The sequence below is a fragment of the Juglans regia genome, chromosome 10 (genome assembly GCF_001411555.2).
Source record: "Juglans regia cultivar Chandler chromosome 10, Walnut 2.0, whole genome shotgun sequence".
Classification (NCBI taxonomy): Eukaryota; Viridiplantae; Streptophyta; class Magnoliopsida; order Fagales; family Juglandaceae; genus Juglans; species Juglans regia.
The window spans coordinates 18,964,364-18,984,741 of NC_049910.1; the positions used below are offsets into that span (position 1 = coordinate 18,964,364).

The window sequence follows — 20,378 nt, forward strand, 5'->3', positions numbered from 1 at the left end:
TGTGGCCTTCTTTGCCACAGTGGTAACATTTCATGTTACCCGTCTGCTGGTTCCTGCTACTGCTGGACCTTCCACGTGGTTGAGGCTTCCCTCTGTTTCTGCCTCCACTTCTCCCTCTATCATTACCTTGAGGCCTTTCTCTACTCTCGGTGACAAGGGCATGAGTTTGATTCATGCTTGTCTCTTTTCGTCTGGCCTCCTCATTAAACAGGGCATCCTTAACCATCGTCACATTTGCCATCTGGAGTAGAGTTACTTAGGGAGACCACCAGCGTCTCCCAACTGTCTGGTAATGAACTGAGAAGCAGCAGGGCTTGTTCTTCATCGCCAAGATTCAGGTTGACGGACCCGAGCTGGTTAACTAGGTTTTGAAACTCGCTAGTATGCTCGGCAACAGAGGTATCGCTTTTCAACTTCAAGTTAACAAGCCGTCTCATCAAGAGGGCCTTGTTTCGAGCAGTTTTAGCCTGATACATATCCTCTAACTTTTTCCAGAGGTTATATGCATCCGTCTCCTGGGCCACGTGGTGAAAAACACTATGGTCAATCCATTGCCTGATCTGACCAATAGTCTTCTTGTGCATCTTTCTCCACACTTGATCCATAACTTCATCTGGCTTCTTCCCTTCATCTTCCAAAGGGTCAAACAGATCTTTACAGTTCAAGAGATCCTCCATTCGAGGTCTCCAAAGACTGTAGTTTGAGGCAGTCAGCTTTATCATAGCGCCTGATGCTGAATCCTCCATGGATTTAGACTGTTCCAAATACAAAATGCAAGTACAGGATCTTTGAGGTGGAATATCGTAAAACGGACAGTACCGTTGTATCCGAAATGCTTGATTTTGTTGGAAACGGGTCTTGTTTCGTCAAAATCGGACTCAGATAGCACAAGGAACGAACAAAAGAACCAAAACAGGAACTCTGTCGCGCGTGCAGTGCGTGGCGCGACAAACAACGAGTAGGCGCGTGTACTTCACGTGCAGAAACTGCTCTGGTGCGCGTGGAACGCGTAGGCGCGTGTAACGCACGCGCGTTGTAGAGTCAGTGGCACGTCAGGCGCGTGAACTTCACGCGCAGTGGCTTCTCTGGAGCGCGTTTGGCGCGTGGTTGAGCGTGGGACTCACGCACTGGGTACTTTCCTTGGCGCGTGTGACGCGTGTCGAGAGTGGGTCTCACTCTCCGATCTTCAGACGGCACGTGAGGGAGCGTGCGGCCTCCGTTCGGCCTCTGGTTTTCACAGCTTTTCTTGTCTCGATGAGACGAACACAGTGTGGTATGCTCAAATTTGAAAACTGAGCTACGCACTAAAACTGAGTTTTCTGTAAAAAACTCGTTCCAACAAAACGCTCTGATACCACTTGTTGGGGAAATAAGCCCAGCGGAAGGGATAAAAGCGGTAATAAAAGAGTACACTCACGCGCTCAATGACACCAAGAATTTAACGTGGTTCGGCAACTGCCTACATCCACAGAAAAGAGCTTCACTAATAAATAGTGAAACACAAGAAAATATTACAGAGAAGGAGGATTACACTCCACTCAACTCAACTCTCTTCTTTTCTCTCAGAGCTCTCTCGGCTCTCTCTCTTTTCTTTTCTCCTTGGGTGTATGAGACTCTCGCCAGAAGCCTCAATTTATAGATGCATTGTTTTACGTATGAATGCATTTATTGTTGCATTCAATGGACAGTTGAGAGCTGAGCATTAGAGGTTAAGCAGCAAGCAGTCAACAATGACTGCTTGCTTGGGAAGGGACTCAACACATGTAAGGTCACGCATATATGCAGCGCATACAAATCGCTGGAATAGGGTTATTTGCATCGATTGTTCACATCACCGAAAATGACACTTCATTCATGTGTAACTCTTTTTCGGCAATCAGCTTTGTTTTTGTGGTGCCGCCTCCATCTCTGAGCAGCTTCAAAAGCTTCTCTTTGTTTTGAGTGGTGCCGCGTCGACGAGAAATGACTAGAATGGTTTTTGTGCGTAGGAAATAGACCCTCTAGGGCAGAGATCTAGACTAGATGGCTTGAGTGGCTTTCGTGCGAAGGAAACGGGCGGAGTGATCTCAGATTTTGGGCCGGAAACAATGGCCACGACTTCAATAATGCACGACTGTGGGTTTCGCTGGGAAGGCTAACGAAGTGGAGACAACGAAGCTTGGGTGGTGATTGAAAATGCTGGTCAAGACGTGCGGGGGTGGGTATCACAGCGATGGTACGTACTCGGGGATGGGGAAGAACAGAGGAGTTCACTGAAAGGGAAAGTACTGGGGATGTGTTTACATTTCGAGGGGAAAATAAAACAATCCGTGCTCTTTGGCGCCCCAAAGATCAATTGCGACGGTTGTTTGCCCGTCACAAGATGTTTTTTCTTTTTGTGGCGAAAACTATCGCCGCAAGATTCCTAAAAAACGGTGTAATTGGGTCGAGTAACGATCCACTCCATCTATTGCCGCAAGATTCCTAAAAAACGGTGTAATCGAAAGTTGGGGTTTACCCAATGCGATGAAAATAAAATTGCCGCTAAAAGTTCCATTAAGGGACTTCTTCCATATGAAATAAATAAATAAATTCCGGATGCAATATCTTAAAGCAAAAACAATTTCCATAAGCAGTACTTCAAATGTTATTAAAAAAAAAAAAAAACAATTTCCATAATCCCATAACACCAGTCATCTTCGCAGACTTAAATTTTTTTTCTTTATCATAACATTTGGGTTTTGCCATAGGTTAAACATGCTAGTTACTTGTGCCTTTGAATATTAGAAGCGCTATCAACGTAGGTTTTGTATCATGAAAATTGCTTCATCTACCAAAAAAAAAAATTTCACAAATTAATATGACTTTATGTTGTACATCTTATAACATTCTTTTTACTGTAAAAAAGATTTCACATATCATATCTAGCCACATCAATTTATGAGTTTATTTTTGTGAAATCTCATTGTCGATCTAACACTTCTCATGTATCATTTATACTGATTAGACACCTCTTCCTGCAAAAGATGGCCATTCACAAGTGACCTGGTTTGATCTTTACAACAGTGCAAGTGCCATTATGATACAGAGATTACTCATCCGATTTAATGGAACTAACTCTTAAAAGCAGGCCAGTCTGCCCTGGTTCGCTGTATGAACTGGAGGAATCGGTGCATGTAACATCAATGCTCATGCTATGGGTTCTGCTTGGATTCTGCCAGAAGTGTTTCCTTAAAGTCTTATATTTGGAATTGACGGCTGAAAATCCTGGATCAGAAAGTAGTTCTTGAACAGTAGTTCCACCTTCAAGCATGCTCACAACTTGGGACATCGTAGGCCTGAGGCTTGGGGATGCATTGGTGCAAAATAGAGCCACATTCAGCATTACCATGGCTTGCTCTGAAGAATATTCTGAACCCAACGCTGGATCAACTAACTCCAATAGACTTCCTCTCTCTTGCAGGACATAGGCCTAGAAGAAGCCAAAAACAAAGGTTACCAATGAAATAAGTAACTAATTCAACCCAGAACAAGACTCTGTCACCGGCGCACCGCATCATTTATAGTTTAATAATTATAATGAATATGTTCTGAGAATAAGGAAACAAGCAATAACATTGAAAACAAGCAACAAGAATTCTATGATCAGAGATATAAGGGAGAAAAAGACAGAATAAACCATATCAATCACAACTTTTAAAGAATGCAATTGAGTATAAATTTGTGAATCAGTAATGCTAAGACTTGTGAGATTTGTTCATTAGCTAATTATGGTTGCCATTAGCAAACTATTTGACAGTAAGAGAGAAAATCGAGCAGGGTATTGTTTAACAGGACCCGCGTGCCCGCACATTGGTTTCACATTTTTGCAACACTGGTCCTGGTCTCAATGTTTAGACAGTCAAAAAAGCCTAAACTAAATTAAGACCTTTGAAAGAATTAAAATGATAGAAATTCTGAAGCGAGTTGAATTACCCAATCTAGAAGGTAAACAAAATCTTCCTTCGGGCGATAGTTTGTGTTGCTCTTTCCACTGACTATTTCTAATGCAACAACTCCGAAGCTATAAACATCTGCTTTATTGGTCAAGTGACCACGCATTGCATATTCGGGAGCCATATAACCACTGCAAAAGCAAACAGCATAAGAAGTTTCAAACAAAACCTGTAGTTTGAATCTTAAACTGTGACATGCATGGCAATGAGTCAAAGATCTCAAGGGCCTTGTAATGAGGAATTGAAAGCTAAAGGTATAAACACCTTGAAATTCTCTATATTATTTTTAATGTCTAAGCAATTGGAGGAAACTCAACTGGTTAAGTGCCTGCTTAAGTATAATATTCCAGACAAGTATGGAGCAGTATATAACTTTATACGAGTTTTCTCTGGAAAAAGACAAAAGTTAGATACTATGTTCTTGAGGCACTTACATGGTTCCAGCAACCCGGGTACTGATGTGGCTATTGTCATCTTCACTTAACTTTGCCAAACCAAAATCAGAAATTTTAGCATTGTAATCCTTATCAAGCAACACATTGCTTGTCTTTATATCCCTATGCACAATTTTTAACCTCGACTCCTCATGGAGGTAGGCCAAACCTCTAGCAATACCTAAGCAAATTTTCTGCCTGGTAGGCCAGTCTAGTTTCAATCTGCAGAATGTGTCCTTCCCTGGTTAAAATGTAAGCAAAATCAAATTTTCAGGGTCTTTAAAAACTAACAGCATGTGCTGTATGCAATATACACGTCTTAGATGGTAGAAGGTACTCACCAAAAAGAGCACGAGATAGACAATTATTTTCCATATACTCATAAATCAGCGATAACTGGTTTCCTTCAACGCAGCATCCATACAGCTTTACAAGATTTGGATGTTGTAGTGCTGAAATCATTCCAATTTCATTTACAAATTCTCGATTTCCTTGCTTAGATTTCGATGAGAGTTGCTTCACAGCAATTACAGTGCCATCTGATAACATACCCTATTTCAAAAAGAGTCTGATAAGACTTAGCATAACCAAATGAAAAACATGCAACTATCATGCGAATGTTATACCATTTGACTATCATATGTCCACATCCTGCCACTTTTTAATGAATTTTCACTCTTTTTGAGCATCAACTGTGTACCATCTTTTAGTGTACAGAAATCTTGAGTGTTTACTGGAAGTAAATAAATAATTAAGAATGCTCTTCGAATCTATTAATTATGTAATTTTCGAAGCATGATCTTTTGCTTCTATTGAGTCACCTCATCACTCAATCAATTTTGTTCATTATATTTTTTTGAATATTGTTAGTGAATAGTCATAAATTTGATAATTTAAGGTTAAAGTAATTTGAAAAGTCAGGCAATAAATTTATGTAATTTAGAAGTTTAGAGATTGTAGACACTTCCACTTCTTTCTAATGTAACAGTCTTCTTTCTTCTATATTTCGTTTATTAAAATTAATCAAGAAAGACCACATTCGGTTTATTCCATAATTAGCCACTTATTGCATGGGTACATGACTAGTAGCTCTAATGAACAGAACTTCTTGAAACCTTTCAAAAGTTGAAGCTGAACCATGATGATCAAATCCTGGAATTAGTTAAAGATATTTTATGCATTTGAAGTTTAGTTCCCCTATAATTTCTTTTGTACAGTTTTTGGCATAAATTCTTAATTTGAAAAATAAGGAAGAAAACAGGTTAAAATATTTACAATTGTTCATCGCATAAATATTAACGTGTCAATCATCTTTATTTAACTTAGTTGCAATAGATTGGTTCTATACAATAGAATAAAAGAAATACCTTGTAAACACACCCGAAGCCACCTTCCCCAAGTTTGTTTGTTTGATCAAAGTTCTTGGTGGCAGCTCTGATCTGTCGTAATGTGAATAATCCTGTTTGCAGATCTATACCTCTAAGCTCTGGACAATACAGTACTGAGTGTCAATAGAGAGAAAATATTGTAAACAGTCTTCTATAATCTTTTGCTAATTCTTAATCCGTAATCTAGAGAGTGAGAGAGATGATTTTGAAATCTCATAGAACACAAACACTTTCAGGCAGATACACAAGATAAATTATGCTGTTGATTTTTTTTCTTTCTAGAAGTTAACATAAAAATGTGACAAGTCAACTCACTTTTCTCAAAAATATCATGGGAATAAAAATTGTTACTGACATTGTAAGCAATCTTCATGTTTCATACACAGGAAAGATGGACAAAAAAGATTTTAATCTCTAAAACTAATTTTAATCGAAACGATACATTAAAACATGGATTTTAAAGATTGTATAAGGTCATGCTTATGTGGACCGTTTGGGCTTGACCTGATTGTGCTGGTAAGGGTTTAAGGACAGAGCCAAATTGTGTCAAATTTCGAAGGAAAAAGAAGAGAATAAAAAGAGTTATAGCTTTCAAGATCGTATGTGGAATATAAATATGTTATAGCAGATACGCAACTCGAAACCATGCATAAACTACGTCCGATGAAGTCATCTCAGCTTTCTCAAAAAATCATGGTATTGAAATTGTTACTGCCATTTTAAGACAACCATAATGCACATTGCAGGAAAGAGAGACAAGATTTTGAATCATTCAGCTCAATACATCCACCCAAATAATAAATTATGACATGGATTTTTTAAGACCTGCTTGACCTGGTCGTGCTTGTCTATATGCTTTACAAAGTCTATGCACAGATAGAACAAGAAATACTGGAAGCTTCTTTATTAATGGGGCTAAGGTAAATTCTGTGTGATATATTGAAATCATAGAATATGTGGAATTGTGAGATGATGCATTAGAGGGGGGAATAAATCATATCGTAGTTATGGGGTATGCAATTTTGGTTTATAGATGCCAATAAACAAAGATCTGAACTAGGATTCAATACAAATATTTCATACCTTTGTCAGTAGAGATTTTGCCTCCCAGCCAGCCTTTCTTCTTCATGATACATAGGGCAAGAAAGATTAAAAATACTACCACAGCCACTGTCCCAACCACTATTATTAAATACTTTTTGTTGTCACCATCTGACGGAGGTTTGAAATCTGGAAGAAGATGAAAATTTTCCAATCAACCAAATGAAAGGAACAACTAGATTCATTTAAAGGCAAACAGAAATGGTCTAGCCTCGTAAACAAATCCCAACCTTCTTGGGCCTTTACTTTTGGTTTCAAAATTAATACTCACTAGTTGTACACCCGCGCAATTCATGAGAAATTATTAAGTTTTTTATTTTATTTTATTCCCTTACCTCTCTCATAGTCATGAGAACCTCGACATACTTGTCAATTTATACATAGAGAGGGGGCCTGGAGTTTAAAAGAGAAATGAACCATCATGTTGCTTATCTATGTTGGTCATTGGACTTGGACCACTATAGCTCAGAAGAACAACCCAAAAGTCAAAGCTACAAGAGATGCATAGAAAGTGGGCACATAGATGACAGCTTCGAATGTTAGTCTTGGCACTGGAGTCTCAGTTGCCGCAGTTTTTTGCACAAAAGAGATGGCCACCAATACCACCAGCATTGCCACAATGAGTTTCGTCTCTACGAGGGAAACCCGTTTTGGAACCTTTTATGACCACTCAATCAGATGAGTTTTCGAAAAGAAGCTGCAGCGTTGTTTGGATTAGCATCAATGACTTCAAAGATGACAATCGGCTATGCCTCTCCAAGATGGCAATGAAACCAATAATTACACCTTAAATAAAAGACCAAGATCTGTAGAGAAATAAGCGGAAGTGTAACAGACTTTCAATTAAACTCGGAAACCAATTAGCCTGGAAACCGAATGCTGTTTAAGGAAATAAATTAATGCTGAGATGGTTATCCAACTTTTTTAAATAACCTTTAATAACCTGGAAATCTAATAGTTTTTTATAACCTAAATTATGAAATTAAAAAGTGGTAACTCAGAGGAAGTATAAGAGACAGCTAATGAAGTGGTAATGAAGGGGGAAAATTGACGACAAGTGCAAAAGATGGAGCCTTTGTAAATTGTAATAGATGTCAGTTTAATTGTTAAAATTGAAAATAAAAATCAATTTTGCAGCATTTTGTGTCAGAAAAAGAGTTTTATTTTGGCCATTCTATAACTAGTTCTTGTCATCATATTGAACATATTGTACTTGCATGTGATGCTCTTAAAAATCCTTGGACAAGCATATTAAGAGCTTCACAACAAACTCTCTCTCTCTCTCATCATAAAATAATACTTGTTTCATTTAAGTAAGAGGTAAGGTAACGATGTAACCGGAAGAATTTAGATCAAAGAGTTACTTACTAGGGTCTACTGATATAGCTGATATGATAGGACCATAAACTCCTCTAAGTGGAATGCCTGTTGTGCCTTTTCCAGCCCAGTAAAAGTGGATCTTTAGTGTCCGACTTGTAACAACCGCAGCAAATGACTTTACAAGTGGCTTTCCAGCTCCACCTGCCTCATCTTCTATATTGAAATTTTCCAGTACCAACTTATCCTTTATTAAAGAATATAGTAAGGATTGTACTTGTTTGTTTAAAATGAACACAGGATAAAGTTTCTTTCTCATTTGGTGCATAATCAAGCTTGCTTACCTGAATGTAGACATTAAATATACGTCTCCCAAGACTGTTGGATCTGTCATTTGTGAAAATAATCTCTGCAAAGTGGAGTTTAACAGTGTAGTTCCCGTTCATGAGACACAGTCCATAGTATGTCAGGGAGAGAGGAGAAACGCGTGCTGTTGTGTAAAGTTCTGAATCAAACATAGAGACATTGGACAGTGCAGAAGTATTGGTTTCAATGTAGATATCTGCATCCATGTCATTGTCCATGAAGTTCCCAGTGCTGCTGAAAGCCCAGTTCTGACCCCAGTAAAACATTGAAGCACCTCTTTGTTCTCTGTCTGCTTCGTATCTGTTACCATTGGCATTTGCTTCCTTACCACCACAATTAACGTGCAAGGAGTAAGGATCTGTTTAAGTTTGGATAATTCAAGAAAAAATGTTAGAAAGAATATCTTTGCAAACATCCTATCGGTGAACATTGGAAGATAGACTTGCATTAGTACAACATATCATTGTGTAGCACCAGCTCTCTATTCAGGCAGAATGCGCATTTCTAAATTTGTTGATTGAATCAACACTAAGGATCCAAACATTTACTCCATTTTAATACAATAAAAACCAGATCTAGCTCATACCATTCATATAAAATCATACAGAATCCAAAAAGTGAAATCTGAATCTTTTGTGATTGTTTGAAACAATGAGTGTATATGTGGAGGATGCTTTTTGTTAAGACATTAATATAAATAATAAAATCTACATCTTCCCATTAGCTTAAGCTTTTGGGACAAATGGTAGTTTTACATGGTATCAAAGTAGTGGTCCTGAGTTTGAATCATGACTCCACACTTCACCCATTTAATTAAATATTTCACGTGTTGGGCCCACTTAAGAGAGAGTATGGCCCACATGTGAGGGAGAGTGTTAAGACATAAATATAAATAATAAAATCTACATCTTTCCATCAACTTAAGCTTTTGAGACAAGTGGTAGTTTCACACTTTTGGGGCTATAATTGAGGACACCTGATTAGGTGTCCCTTAACTTGGGGTTGAGATTACATATCTAGTTAATGCTTCTTTGGAATATAACATTGTTAGTAGCAAGTTGAGCGAATATATTTAGATTGGTTAATGCAAGAAATAGAAAATATAGGATGAGTAGGAGGTCATTTGAGATCATTCAATCATTGAAAATTATTATTTATTTAGATAGTAGAAATTTGGTTGAGCTTTGCTGCATCTTGTTCTCCTCTTTGTTGTGAGCCATAGTTCATATTTTCCCTTTATTCTTCCATCCAACCCTCATCAATATAGGCTGAAATATAAACTTCCTTTTTCATTTACTGCTCATTGCACCTTCTATACTGCTCTTCAACTTTCCAAGAAAACACTCCATTCTTTTTTCTTAAATATCATTTTCCAACTTTCCTGCAGCATAGGACGTCTAAGAAGGAACAAATTGGCATACACACTGTCAAATACAGTTTTCTTCCAAATAGTTACATTCTTTATTGCTACACCAGGCCTCTTCCTTACTACCATGACAAAAACACAGAAGCTAAAATCCTAAAATTCTTCCTTTTCTTCTTGGGAGTGGAGTTTGGTTGAGGTTTATTTATTAAATCCGTATTATTAAGTTCATACAGAGAATAAATGTTACTCAAAACAACTTCTGGAAGAAAAGTGAAACAAATCTTGGTCCAGATTGATAAACTCACGCTCATTATTCCGAGACGGGCATGGGAAACTCCTTTTTAGGCATGGATGAATTTGACTTCTGCAATAGATCATAGAGATGTTTGCAATTACATCTTAAATAAAAACACATGAAGACTGAAGCTATTATTCATAAATGACAAGCATTGAAGAATTCATACTGTTACTAAGTGATTATATTATCCGGGAAAGAATCTTACAATTTATCTCCAGATGAGGAGTAGCTCTCCACCAAGTTTCTGCAAAAATCGATCAAATGGTTGTTGTTGTTTTTGTCACTCTATTCATTGTAATTGGTCAAAGAGAAACATAATAGATAACACTCACACACTTCCACGTGGACATTCTGTTGGACCAGAGGTATCCCAAGTGAAGTTATTGTAAGAAACATCCCTGTATATCAAATACCAATGAATGAGAGAATAACCCAACATTTCAATATATACTAAAATAGTTTTTGCAAGCCTTTTTCTTCAAGTTGGATTCAGAGGGATCAAAGTTCTTGAAGAAAATATATTATTTGACTCACATGGTAAAGGGTACTTTACACTTCTAGATATTACAAGCTACTCCAAATGCAACCAGATCAAGGTGGAATGAAACAACTACCAAAATGGTATTATCATTATATCTAAAGGCATACAAATGGGAGGTGGAAATGTGAGAAGAAGTGTCAAGGGAGTACATACACATTCTTGTTTCTTCCTAGGAGCCATTCAGGTATACTTCCAGTGAGCTTGTTTCCTGTTAAATACCTAGGACAAAGCAACATTCACATCTTATACGCAGTTTTAAATGAGATTGTGAACAGATAACGAATTTTGTTGATTGGACATTCACTCACATGAAATCTACTTTTTCAAGTTGGACGAAGGATTCTGGAATTCCACCAGTCAAGTCATTAAAGCTGAGGTCTCTACATAAATAAAGTAAAGTGGACATTATTTTCTACCAGAAAGAGAAATATCCAACCTTTATATAGATGTCTGAAGAATACTAGACGAATGGAGGGTGGGAAATGTTAACAAGAACAATCATGTAATTGTACCTAACTTAACCAATGGAAGAAAATCTTAGTACTGGAACCAGAAAGCTTTAATGAGAATCATATAAATTCAATATCGATACCATGACAGATTCAATTATTTCAAGAGGAAAGCATAATCAATAAGAAAACTACTACATTATTTTAGCTTGTCCAGAAAAACTCATTTGTATTTTTACATTTCCACCTCTTCAGGACAGAAGAAGTTCTAATACTCTTGAAATGATAGAAACTTTTTGAGAAATAAAGCACAGGATACAGGAGCGTCTGAAATCCCTATGACATGATGAAAAAGGGCATAACCTGCAGAAGGAAATTCTGGCAGTGTATGCTTATCACAACTAACCTAAATTATATACACCTTTTCCAAAATCAAATAAAAATATCGTTTGTCCCTAGAATTTTCGTCTGGCTGCTTCTCTCGGGGATAACACAATTGGACAAGAAGGCCATCCTGCATGTCTGTTATTGCATTTAATTTTGGAAAGCAACCTGAACATCTACATCGTGCAATCCATGAGTTGTTCTCTTTCCAAAAGAGATCGAACGTCTTGTTCAAGGTGATTCACCCGGCCCCCCATGCCCACTTGTCTTCTTGCTTGGGAAACTGCTCTAGTAACCAATTATTGGATGAAAGATATATCAATATGAGTGGTGGTTTTTTTCTTAGACAGCCCTCCATTGCTAAGACAAGATCAAGAAAAATTTTGAAATGGATTAGTTTGAAGAAAACCAGACCTCCAAAAATTCTTTATGTCATTGGGTTTGTGACTCGTTAAGAACCCAAAATATTTTATATGATTTCTTTGGACCTCCAACAATTCTTTGTTTCCATAGGCTCTAAGACCAATTGCTAAAAACATGAAATATTTTTATCAGATTCTTAGTACAGAATCTTGACAATAAAGAGGAAATTAAATTTCTTGTCTTCGAGGAGCCTAGACTCCTTAATACAGTAGCACTGTATTTTCTGAATGATAATGATATGTACTTTTATCGAAAAAAAATCTAATAAGCCCCCAGTGCTTCTTCCTGATAAATAACAGGACCCAATCAAAGAACAGTTCCCAACTTGTTAACATTAAATACTCATTACAGTTACTCAATTGATAACAACTTACCATGTCAATGTATTGAAGGACTATAACAAGGTTGTGTAGCATGGATCCAGGTAATATGAATGATAAAAAACCAATAACCATAATCATCTTTCTCTGAACTATAATGTTCTAACTTCTATTCAATCTTGACAGATTATGGTTTTGAAAAAGAAACATGACTAGTCAGAAGCTCATTAGAGTCATCTCTTGAAGTACTTACAAATTTTTAAGTTTTTTCATATCCCCAATATATCTTGGGATCTCTCCATAAATTTGGCACTTCCGCAGTATCCTGTATTGCAATATTGGAGTTACTAAAAGTGCCTTAATTTTAGAGTAGGAGATGAAGAAAATAGAGTGGGAATTCAACTCACAACATCTTGATAGATTCCATATTACTCAATGGTGGGAAAGTAGACCCTCTGCCTTTTAAGTCAGCTATCCTCCTAAAAATCATAGAAGAATATAAACTGCCACTCGTATATATCTTTTTTTTTTCACGTTTTTAAGCAAATAAATGAAAAAGTAGTACAATTCTTACAGATCACTTAAGCTTGTTAAGGCAGAAATGGTAGAAGGTATTGGCCCCTCAAGAGAGCAACCTTCAAAATGCCTGTGACATATATTAGACTTCTTTGTTATCAATAGGAGCGTGCTTGAATGCAGTAAGAAGGCTACATTGTGGACGCTTACAGTTTTTCAATCTTTGTCCAGTTACCAATAAAATCAGGTATCTTTCCAGAGAAGTTATTGTCGCTTACCCTCCTAAAATGTATCATAGAAACAAACATTAGAAGTCACTGGGGAAACATCATTGTTTAATGCACCAATTACATAGTAAACTTTAACAAGAAGAGCTTAAAAATAATTAAATCAAAATTTCCAATAAAAATGTATGTTATGGAATGGTTGGAGCCTCAAACGGAGATTTATATTTAGCATAAGATAATACTTATATATTTTCTTTTTCTTTTCTTTTCTTTTCTTTTCGTAACTTGGCATTATGAAAATTTTGTAACGCAGTGCGAAAAGAGTTGGCTGTTCATATATATGGCCCAGCTGTCTATTCCAGCTGGGTTTTATCACACTGGGTTAAAAAATATCATCAATTGAATGGAGATGCTCACTTACATATCAGTCAAGTTGGTTAACTTGGCAAGCTCATTTGGCAATTCTCCTGAGAAAGCATTTGAGGACAGGATACTGCAAAAAGATAATGATGAAGTCCAAAATATAAGTAATATGGATATCTCTAATGATCCATTTTAAAGATTAATCTAGTGAAGAGGGCAAGTAAGATTTACAGTTTTTGTAAATTGATCAACTTTCCAATTTTAGGTGGAATGGGTCCTGAAAATCTGTTTCCTTCGATGCTCCTGTAATATGTATAAATTATTATAACTTTAGAAAAAGTGAATGAAGATGGTTTGAAGCCATTCATAGAACTGGAAATATAAAAGTAGCCATGTGAAGCCCCCGTGACAAAGTTGGTTAACTGGTTCCACATGTGAATTAGATTCACCTGTACAGCTCAAGTCTCTTATATTATACAAGAGTCTTGGTTTGCTCTAGATTCCATACCAAAGAATTCTAATATCATTATCTCCTAAAAAACTATATCAATTAGAAATGGATTGATGTATTGTTTCACATTAGCCTCAATAAATGGGTTGGGTAGGCATCTATATTAATTGATATAGAAAGGTCACAAAGAGTTTAAGGCGATTCAACTAAGAGGCCTGAGTCCACAGCACACAAACCCAAAGCGGCCATACCTTAACTATAGTGACTTGAATAATTGTACAGTAAAAGCAAGGTTTATCGGAGTGACAAACTATTCTGGCACATGATATTTTGTAAAACCAAACACTAACCTTGTTTTATCTGAAAAAGTTTAAAAAATTATAATTCAACAATATTTAACAGATATGATCATAAGCACTTTGCCCCTTTTTGTTGTGAAATGATGCAAGTCTGACCTGAACCATCAGCATCTAACTTATCATAGCTGTGACATACATTGATTATGAATGCGAAAACAAACAAGAAGGATTCCAACATACAAGTTTGTGAGGGTGGTGATGTTGGTAAGAACTGTTGGGAAGGGACCTGACAAGCTGTTCCCCATTAAAGAGCTGCATATGAAATTAACATAAAGCATAACCTGTTGATATACTTTTTGAGTAGTAATAGAAGGAAATGTAGGAGAAGCTGCTTACAGCTCGACCAAGTGCATTATACCCCATTGGGAAGGTATGGAACCAGTAAGGTAGTTCCGACTGAGATCCCTGCATGAAAGGAAGTGTTTGGAAGATTACCCAGTTGGCTATCGCCTTTTAATATAGATGCAAGCATAGAAAAAATGGATATGAAGTCATTATTTGGTTCACATATTTCTGATAAGTAAATGTGTTTGCTATGTAATTGGTTCAAATTAGAGGAAAATACTGTTTTTTTGCTTACAGTTGATTGAGGTACCGAAGCTTGGAAAACTCCGGTGGCACGGTACTCGATAGATTTTGTGCCTTCAAAGCTCTGCATATATCTCAAAAGTAAATAAGAGGAGAATCGCATGTATATCTTAAAAAACTATTTCACACTTAATCCAGAGAGTGCCGCTAAAATGTCATTAAAAATCTCTCGCATAGGTTGAAATTTGGTTTTGAATTTAATAAAGCGGGAAAAGCTTCAAGGTATTTTGTGCATATGCTTCAACACTTCTTAGAAAGGAAGAAAACCATTACTGAATTAAAAAGAAACCTAATTCTTAAGGCATCGCCATTTTTCTTTCAAGAACCGTGATACAAAGACTGGATAGGTACAGACTATCACATCAGTTTCTCAAATATATATATATATATATATATATATATATATATATATATACTAGTAGAAGGGTACCCACTCCTTTATAAAAATTATTTGAAATTTGAAGAAATATAAAATAAAAAATAAGTGATATTTTCAAAAGACCGCGGGAGGCAAGTGCTCGGAATTGGAGGCAAGCAAAGAATGCTTGCACCTCGGGAAGAACCTCGGGGCGAGCAAATAGAGCTCGAACCCTGGGAGAGCTACAACAACTCGCACATACGGCAAGCAAAAGTGCTCACACCCGAGGCGAGCACGATGAGGAGCAACAAAGCATATCCCTTGAAAAGCAACAGTGAGCACCTTGGAGTGGACATAAAGGTTCAGCCAGGGACGAACAAAAGCGCTCGCCTGGGTCAATGGGCGAAAGTGCTCACAACTCACAGGGTGAGCAAAAATGCCCGCCATCTCAAATATCGGGGCGAGCAAAGAATGCTCAAACATGGGGTGAGCAAACGTGAAGGACCTGTACCGTGAAGGAGCGTGAGGCATCGTGTCCGAGGGTGAGCAAAAGTGCTCACCACCAAGGCGAGCACGGGATGGCAAAGTGCTTCCCCTAATGCGAGTACTTTGGGCATATACTCGTTTGTAGTATTAATTTTATTATATGCTAAAATTTAAAAAATATTGATATTTTTTTAATAAGTTAGCCTATATTTTTAAAGATATTATGATTATTAATATATTAATTAAATCAAATAGATTATGCGTATTAATCTAACTCATTTATATAAAATAAGTTTAAAATTTAAAAAAATCGTATCGTGTTGACTTATTTTTAATTAATTATTAAATAGATGATACAATACGATTTATTATCTAAATGAATCAATTGATTTATATAATCAAATATTTATAATTTGACATGATACGAACACAATTCAAAAACACAAATTACCACTCTAAAACAATAGCTAAAACTAGGCCTCCAAAAAAATAAAAAAACCGAAAATAAAAGGAAAAACAAAGCGTGGATACAACCTATCAAGATGACAGTGAAATACAGACAAAGTAATGATATATATATAACATATTGTATAATATATTGTACAATAATATTATAAAATAAAAATATTTTTATAAAATGTTTTATATAAATATTTTTTATTTAACTCTAATTATGTAAAATATTATAAAAAAAATATTGGTTATAAATTATTTTCTAAACCGACATAATATTTATTTAACTCTAATTATGTAAAATATTATAAAAAAAATATTGGTTATAAATTATTTTCTAAACCGACATCGATCCATCAACCTAAGAATAGCGAAAAGTTTTCGCCGAAAACAGAGCAAAATGTCCAGAAAACACATTGACCGGCAACTGCATGGTTTCACCAAGTTTCGTCCTTCGTCCAGTAGTACAAATATAAACCCACAAGTACAAATATTTTTAAGGCCGCCATTGGCTGAAATTTTGTTTCTAGATGGAGAAGCAGCTTCTCCGAAGACTTTTGAACTCTAATAATTATCAACTTTTCAAAAAGAAAAATGCACGATATAAATTTTAAATAAATAAATTTTGTATAAATTTTTTTGTAAAAGAGTAGATCTTATTTGTAAGGAGATTTTCTCTCACTTTACAAGCCTACTGCCTAGTAGGCCGATCCCAAAGTTCAAAGATCACCCATGAAGCAAGACATCTACAAGGAAAAATAATCAAATGGTTGACAGAGATAGACCTGCCTGACATCGCTCGACCACACCCTGATCATGGAAATTTGCATAAGACATAACGGAAAATACGAAGAACCACACCCTAATCAGGAAACAAACCTGCCTGACATCGCTTGACCACACTCTGGTCATGGGGACTTGCATAGGGTGTAACGAGAAATATAGAGAACCATCGATCCCCTGACACGGGAATATCGACGAATTACCAAAGACAAAACAAGATCAGAGAATCACGACCCATTAATTGCGCCACTACTCGAGCTACACGCCACATTAATGACGTCGTCATAGAGTCACACTTCGTTAAAAGATTCTGACAAAATGAACAGTACTAAAGGCACTGACTCTATAGGGACAAACATGATTTGTCTCCTCCCAGACCATAGTATAAATAGCAACTCTTAGATACGAGATACGCTCTCTGATCCTTAAACTTTCTCACTTATTTACAAACTTTCAAGAGAATTTACTGACTCTGGCATTAGAGACTCTCCGACTCTAAGGGTATGTTTGGGTACCACACTACTCTCAACACTTTCTAAGTATTCTCGTACTTTTGAAAATACTTCACATGCCAAACAACTTAAAATACTCTCAATGGGACCCACAAACCCACTTCAATCTCTACTCATAACTATTCACAAACATTTTATAATACTTATCACTATTATATATAAATAAAAAATAAAATCACTATAATATTTATCACTATTAAGTATAAATAAAATAAAATTACTATAATATATAAATAAAAAATATTTATCACTATTATATATAAATAAAAAATAAAATCGTAACACTATAATATATAAATAAAAAATAATATTACTATAATATTTATCATTATTATATATATATAAATAAAATCATTATAATATTTATCACTATTATATATAAATTAAAAATAAAATCATTATAATATTTATTACTAAAAATAAAATCACTATAATATTTATGGCACCCACACATTTTTCAACTATCTATCCAAAAGTCAACAACTCAACATATTTCATATATTCAAACAACTCAAAATACTCTCAATGGGACCCACAAACTCACTACAATCTCTATTCATAACTATTCACATACATTCTCAATACTTCTCAAGTATTCTCACTATCCAAATGCACCCTAAGGCCGCCCTGTCCCAATTGCCTTCTTCTATACTTTTGCAAGCTCAAATCCTAAAGACCTAAGTTCTTAGAACCTAACCGAAAGACGTACAAAACACGACGTTAACACTACTAATAAAAAATAATTTTTTTACATTTTTTTTAAGTGAGTCCACGTTTTTACAATAGCTTATATGAAGCTTATCTATTTTGAATTTATTCAAATCATTTCTCTTTCAAAAATATGGTATGCATAAAAAAATTTTAAAAATAAATTTATAAACTTCCTTGAGCAGAAAAACTCAACTGAAAATTCTCGGCCTAACCCGACGACCTTATCCAGAGTGAATCGACCCAAACCCGATTTGTGGATTGTAAGGTTCGTACTTTCCTTGACCTGTGGATTGTATAACCCACTCCTCTACGACGTAGGAAATACTTGAGCGCCGAGTCCGAGTAAAAATAAGATGGAAAAGCTCACCGACATGCTCTATATTTAAATTACTCGATGTGACAACTAATCGTGATATAATTTAAGAGAGAGAATATATTTGTTAAAAGGAAAACAAAATTAGCTATAAACAAACAAACAAAGAGGAAGCAAAGCATGCGAAAAGAGAATTTATTTAGAGATATACATACATCCTTACGACATGGCAGGAGCTGTTGTTGTTCAAGGTACAGTTACATGTCACAGTGCTCTCGAAGCCTTTCCTTTCATCCTCCAATACCCACCAATTCCCTTCTCCACTGCAAGGATCTATCCCAAAATCCCAATCTTTCTTCCCCAGTTTCTTCCCTATCTCTCTCAGTGTCTCCACTGCTCCATACAAACAAACCCAGAAAGAAATAAGTATTAAGAGCTCAATTTAGTTAGCTAGGACTGATTTTTCAATCACAGGCTGTTTTATCTTCCATTATTTGGAACAGAGATTTGGTTGAGTATGATGCAAATTAAAAAAATATGGAATGATCAGCTGATTCTGCAATAACAAAATGAATCACCAACTTGATCTGCTTTCTTTTCTTTGCTATATATCTATTAATAGATCGAATAGGGTGTGAAGAAGTTGACAAACTTTGATGATACCTTCATCACTGTGAAGCGCCTTTGCAGTGGCAGCCAATCCAAATGTTGCAAATGAAAACAATGCAGTGGAGAAGATGACAAGTGCAAGAAACAGCTTTGGAATTGCAAAATCAGCCTCCATTTTGATATTGAATTGTGCTGATGAAGCTCAGCTTTTGAACTCTAGCTAGCTAGGGAGCTGGGAGAGAGTTGCAAGATGCTGGACGACAATATATGGAGATACAGATTGACATTGAACTCTAGGGAGGGATAGAGTTTCTGTAGTCTGGACTTTATTGTGTCGTTCACTATCTTTTGCAATTGTCTTTTCCAAAAGATCCGCGTGGAAAATCTTGACCATGCGGCTGAGCTTGTTTCATATTTTTTGTATTTAGATTATGAGCAATGTTAGGTATAGTTTTTAAGTGGAAATTGTATGTGTAGGTCTAGACTATTTTAACTTTAAAATTTTTTAAAATTATAAAATTATCCCTCCTAAAATAATATTTTCTCTTATTTAATAATATATCTGCACATGCAGTCCCCACTTGAGGACTGCAAATAGAATTTCTCTTAGATTATACCGATATCAACTTAGTTCAATATAATTTTAAATTAAATTTCATATTTAAATATTAAAATTTTAAATTATCAAATTTATCTAAATTTAAAATTTTTTTATACGTAGAATTCACAATCTTTTTCAATTCAATACATTTTTGCATGCGAGACTTATAACTTTTTCAACTTCTTATAAATTTATCTAAATTCATCTTAACATCTAAATATATCTAAACTCATCTTAAAGAAGTTCTATAAAATTCACTATACCATTTCAACTTACTGTTATTCAAAAATTTCAAGATCCAAAACTTCACCTGAGGAGAGAGAGAAGACAGAAAAAACACCAATGCGTAACAATAAATATTTAAGAAAATAAATAAATACCTGTTCCGTCAAAATTTGATCTATCTATTTTTCTTATAATAGATATTTTTATTATATTTTTGTTCTTGTTAATTCTTTATTTCAGATCTGATTCAAATAGATCTTGTCCATTACGATAGAGCCATATTTCTATAATTATAATATGTTAAATATTAAAAGAAATTTAAAAGATTAGACTATTCCTCGTGTTCAAAAAAATTAAATTTATAAGTAATCTACTTTATCCTTTAAATTATCATTTCTTACTGATTATTAATTAAAACTATTGAGAAAACTATTAATTTGGCCAAATAAATACTAAAGAAGC

The 20,378-nt window shown here is 35.5% G+C and overlaps 1 protein-coding gene across 2 annotated transcripts; it reads right to left on the bottom strand.

The window, feature by feature from the left end:
• Window positions 1-2,837: 2,837 nt before the first annotated feature.
• On the bottom strand, window positions 2,838-19,385 carry LOC108996643 (probable LRR receptor-like serine/threonine-protein kinase At1g07650). Of its 2 annotated transcripts, XM_018972646.2 has the most exons (24): window positions 19,145-19,385; window positions 18,697-18,874; window positions 14,858-14,929; window positions 14,614-14,682; window positions 14,458-14,529; window positions 13,699-13,770; window positions 13,526-13,597; window positions 13,088-13,159; window positions 12,936-13,007; window positions 12,769-12,840; window positions 12,615-12,686; window positions 11,094-11,165; window positions 10,939-11,004; window positions 10,577-10,642; window positions 10,450-10,488; window positions 10,252-10,310; window positions 8,559-8,938; window positions 8,266-8,461; window positions 6,880-7,026; window positions 5,776-5,894; window positions 4,750-4,960; window positions 4,409-4,649; window positions 3,955-4,105; window positions 2,838-3,451 (listed from the first exon to the last, which is right to left on the bottom strand). In XM_018972646.2, the coding sequence occupies exons 1-24, from the start codon at window positions 19,263-19,265 to the stop codon at window positions 3,071-3,073; spliced, it is 3,072 nt and encodes a 1,023-aa protein (XP_018828191.1). In that variant the 5' UTR covers window positions 19,266-19,385; the 3' UTR covers window positions 2,838-3,070. The 2 variants fall into 2 exon arrangements, with proteins under 2 accessions (XP_018828191.1, XP_018828195.1); XM_018972650.2 differs by lacking the exons at window positions 18,697-18,874; window positions 19,145-19,385 and adding an exon at window positions 15,566-15,802.
• Window positions 19,386-20,378: the final 993 nt, after the last annotated feature.

Bases quoted from the DNA above. Each gene is read 5' to 3' on its own strand.
- LOC108996643 (XM_018972646.2), bottom strand. From the start codon at position 19,265: ATGGAGGCTGATTTTGCAATTCCAAAGCTGTTTCTTGCACTTGTCATC. The intron at 11,005-11,093 runs GTGAGTGAATGT...GCTTTGTCCTAG, and splicing joins CTTGAAAAAGTAGATTTCAT to GTATTTAACAGGAAACAAGC. The intron at 4,106-4,408 runs GTAAGTGCCTCA...TTGCTTTTGCAG, and splicing joins ACCCGGGTTGCTGGAACCAT to TGGTTATATGGCTCCCGAAT.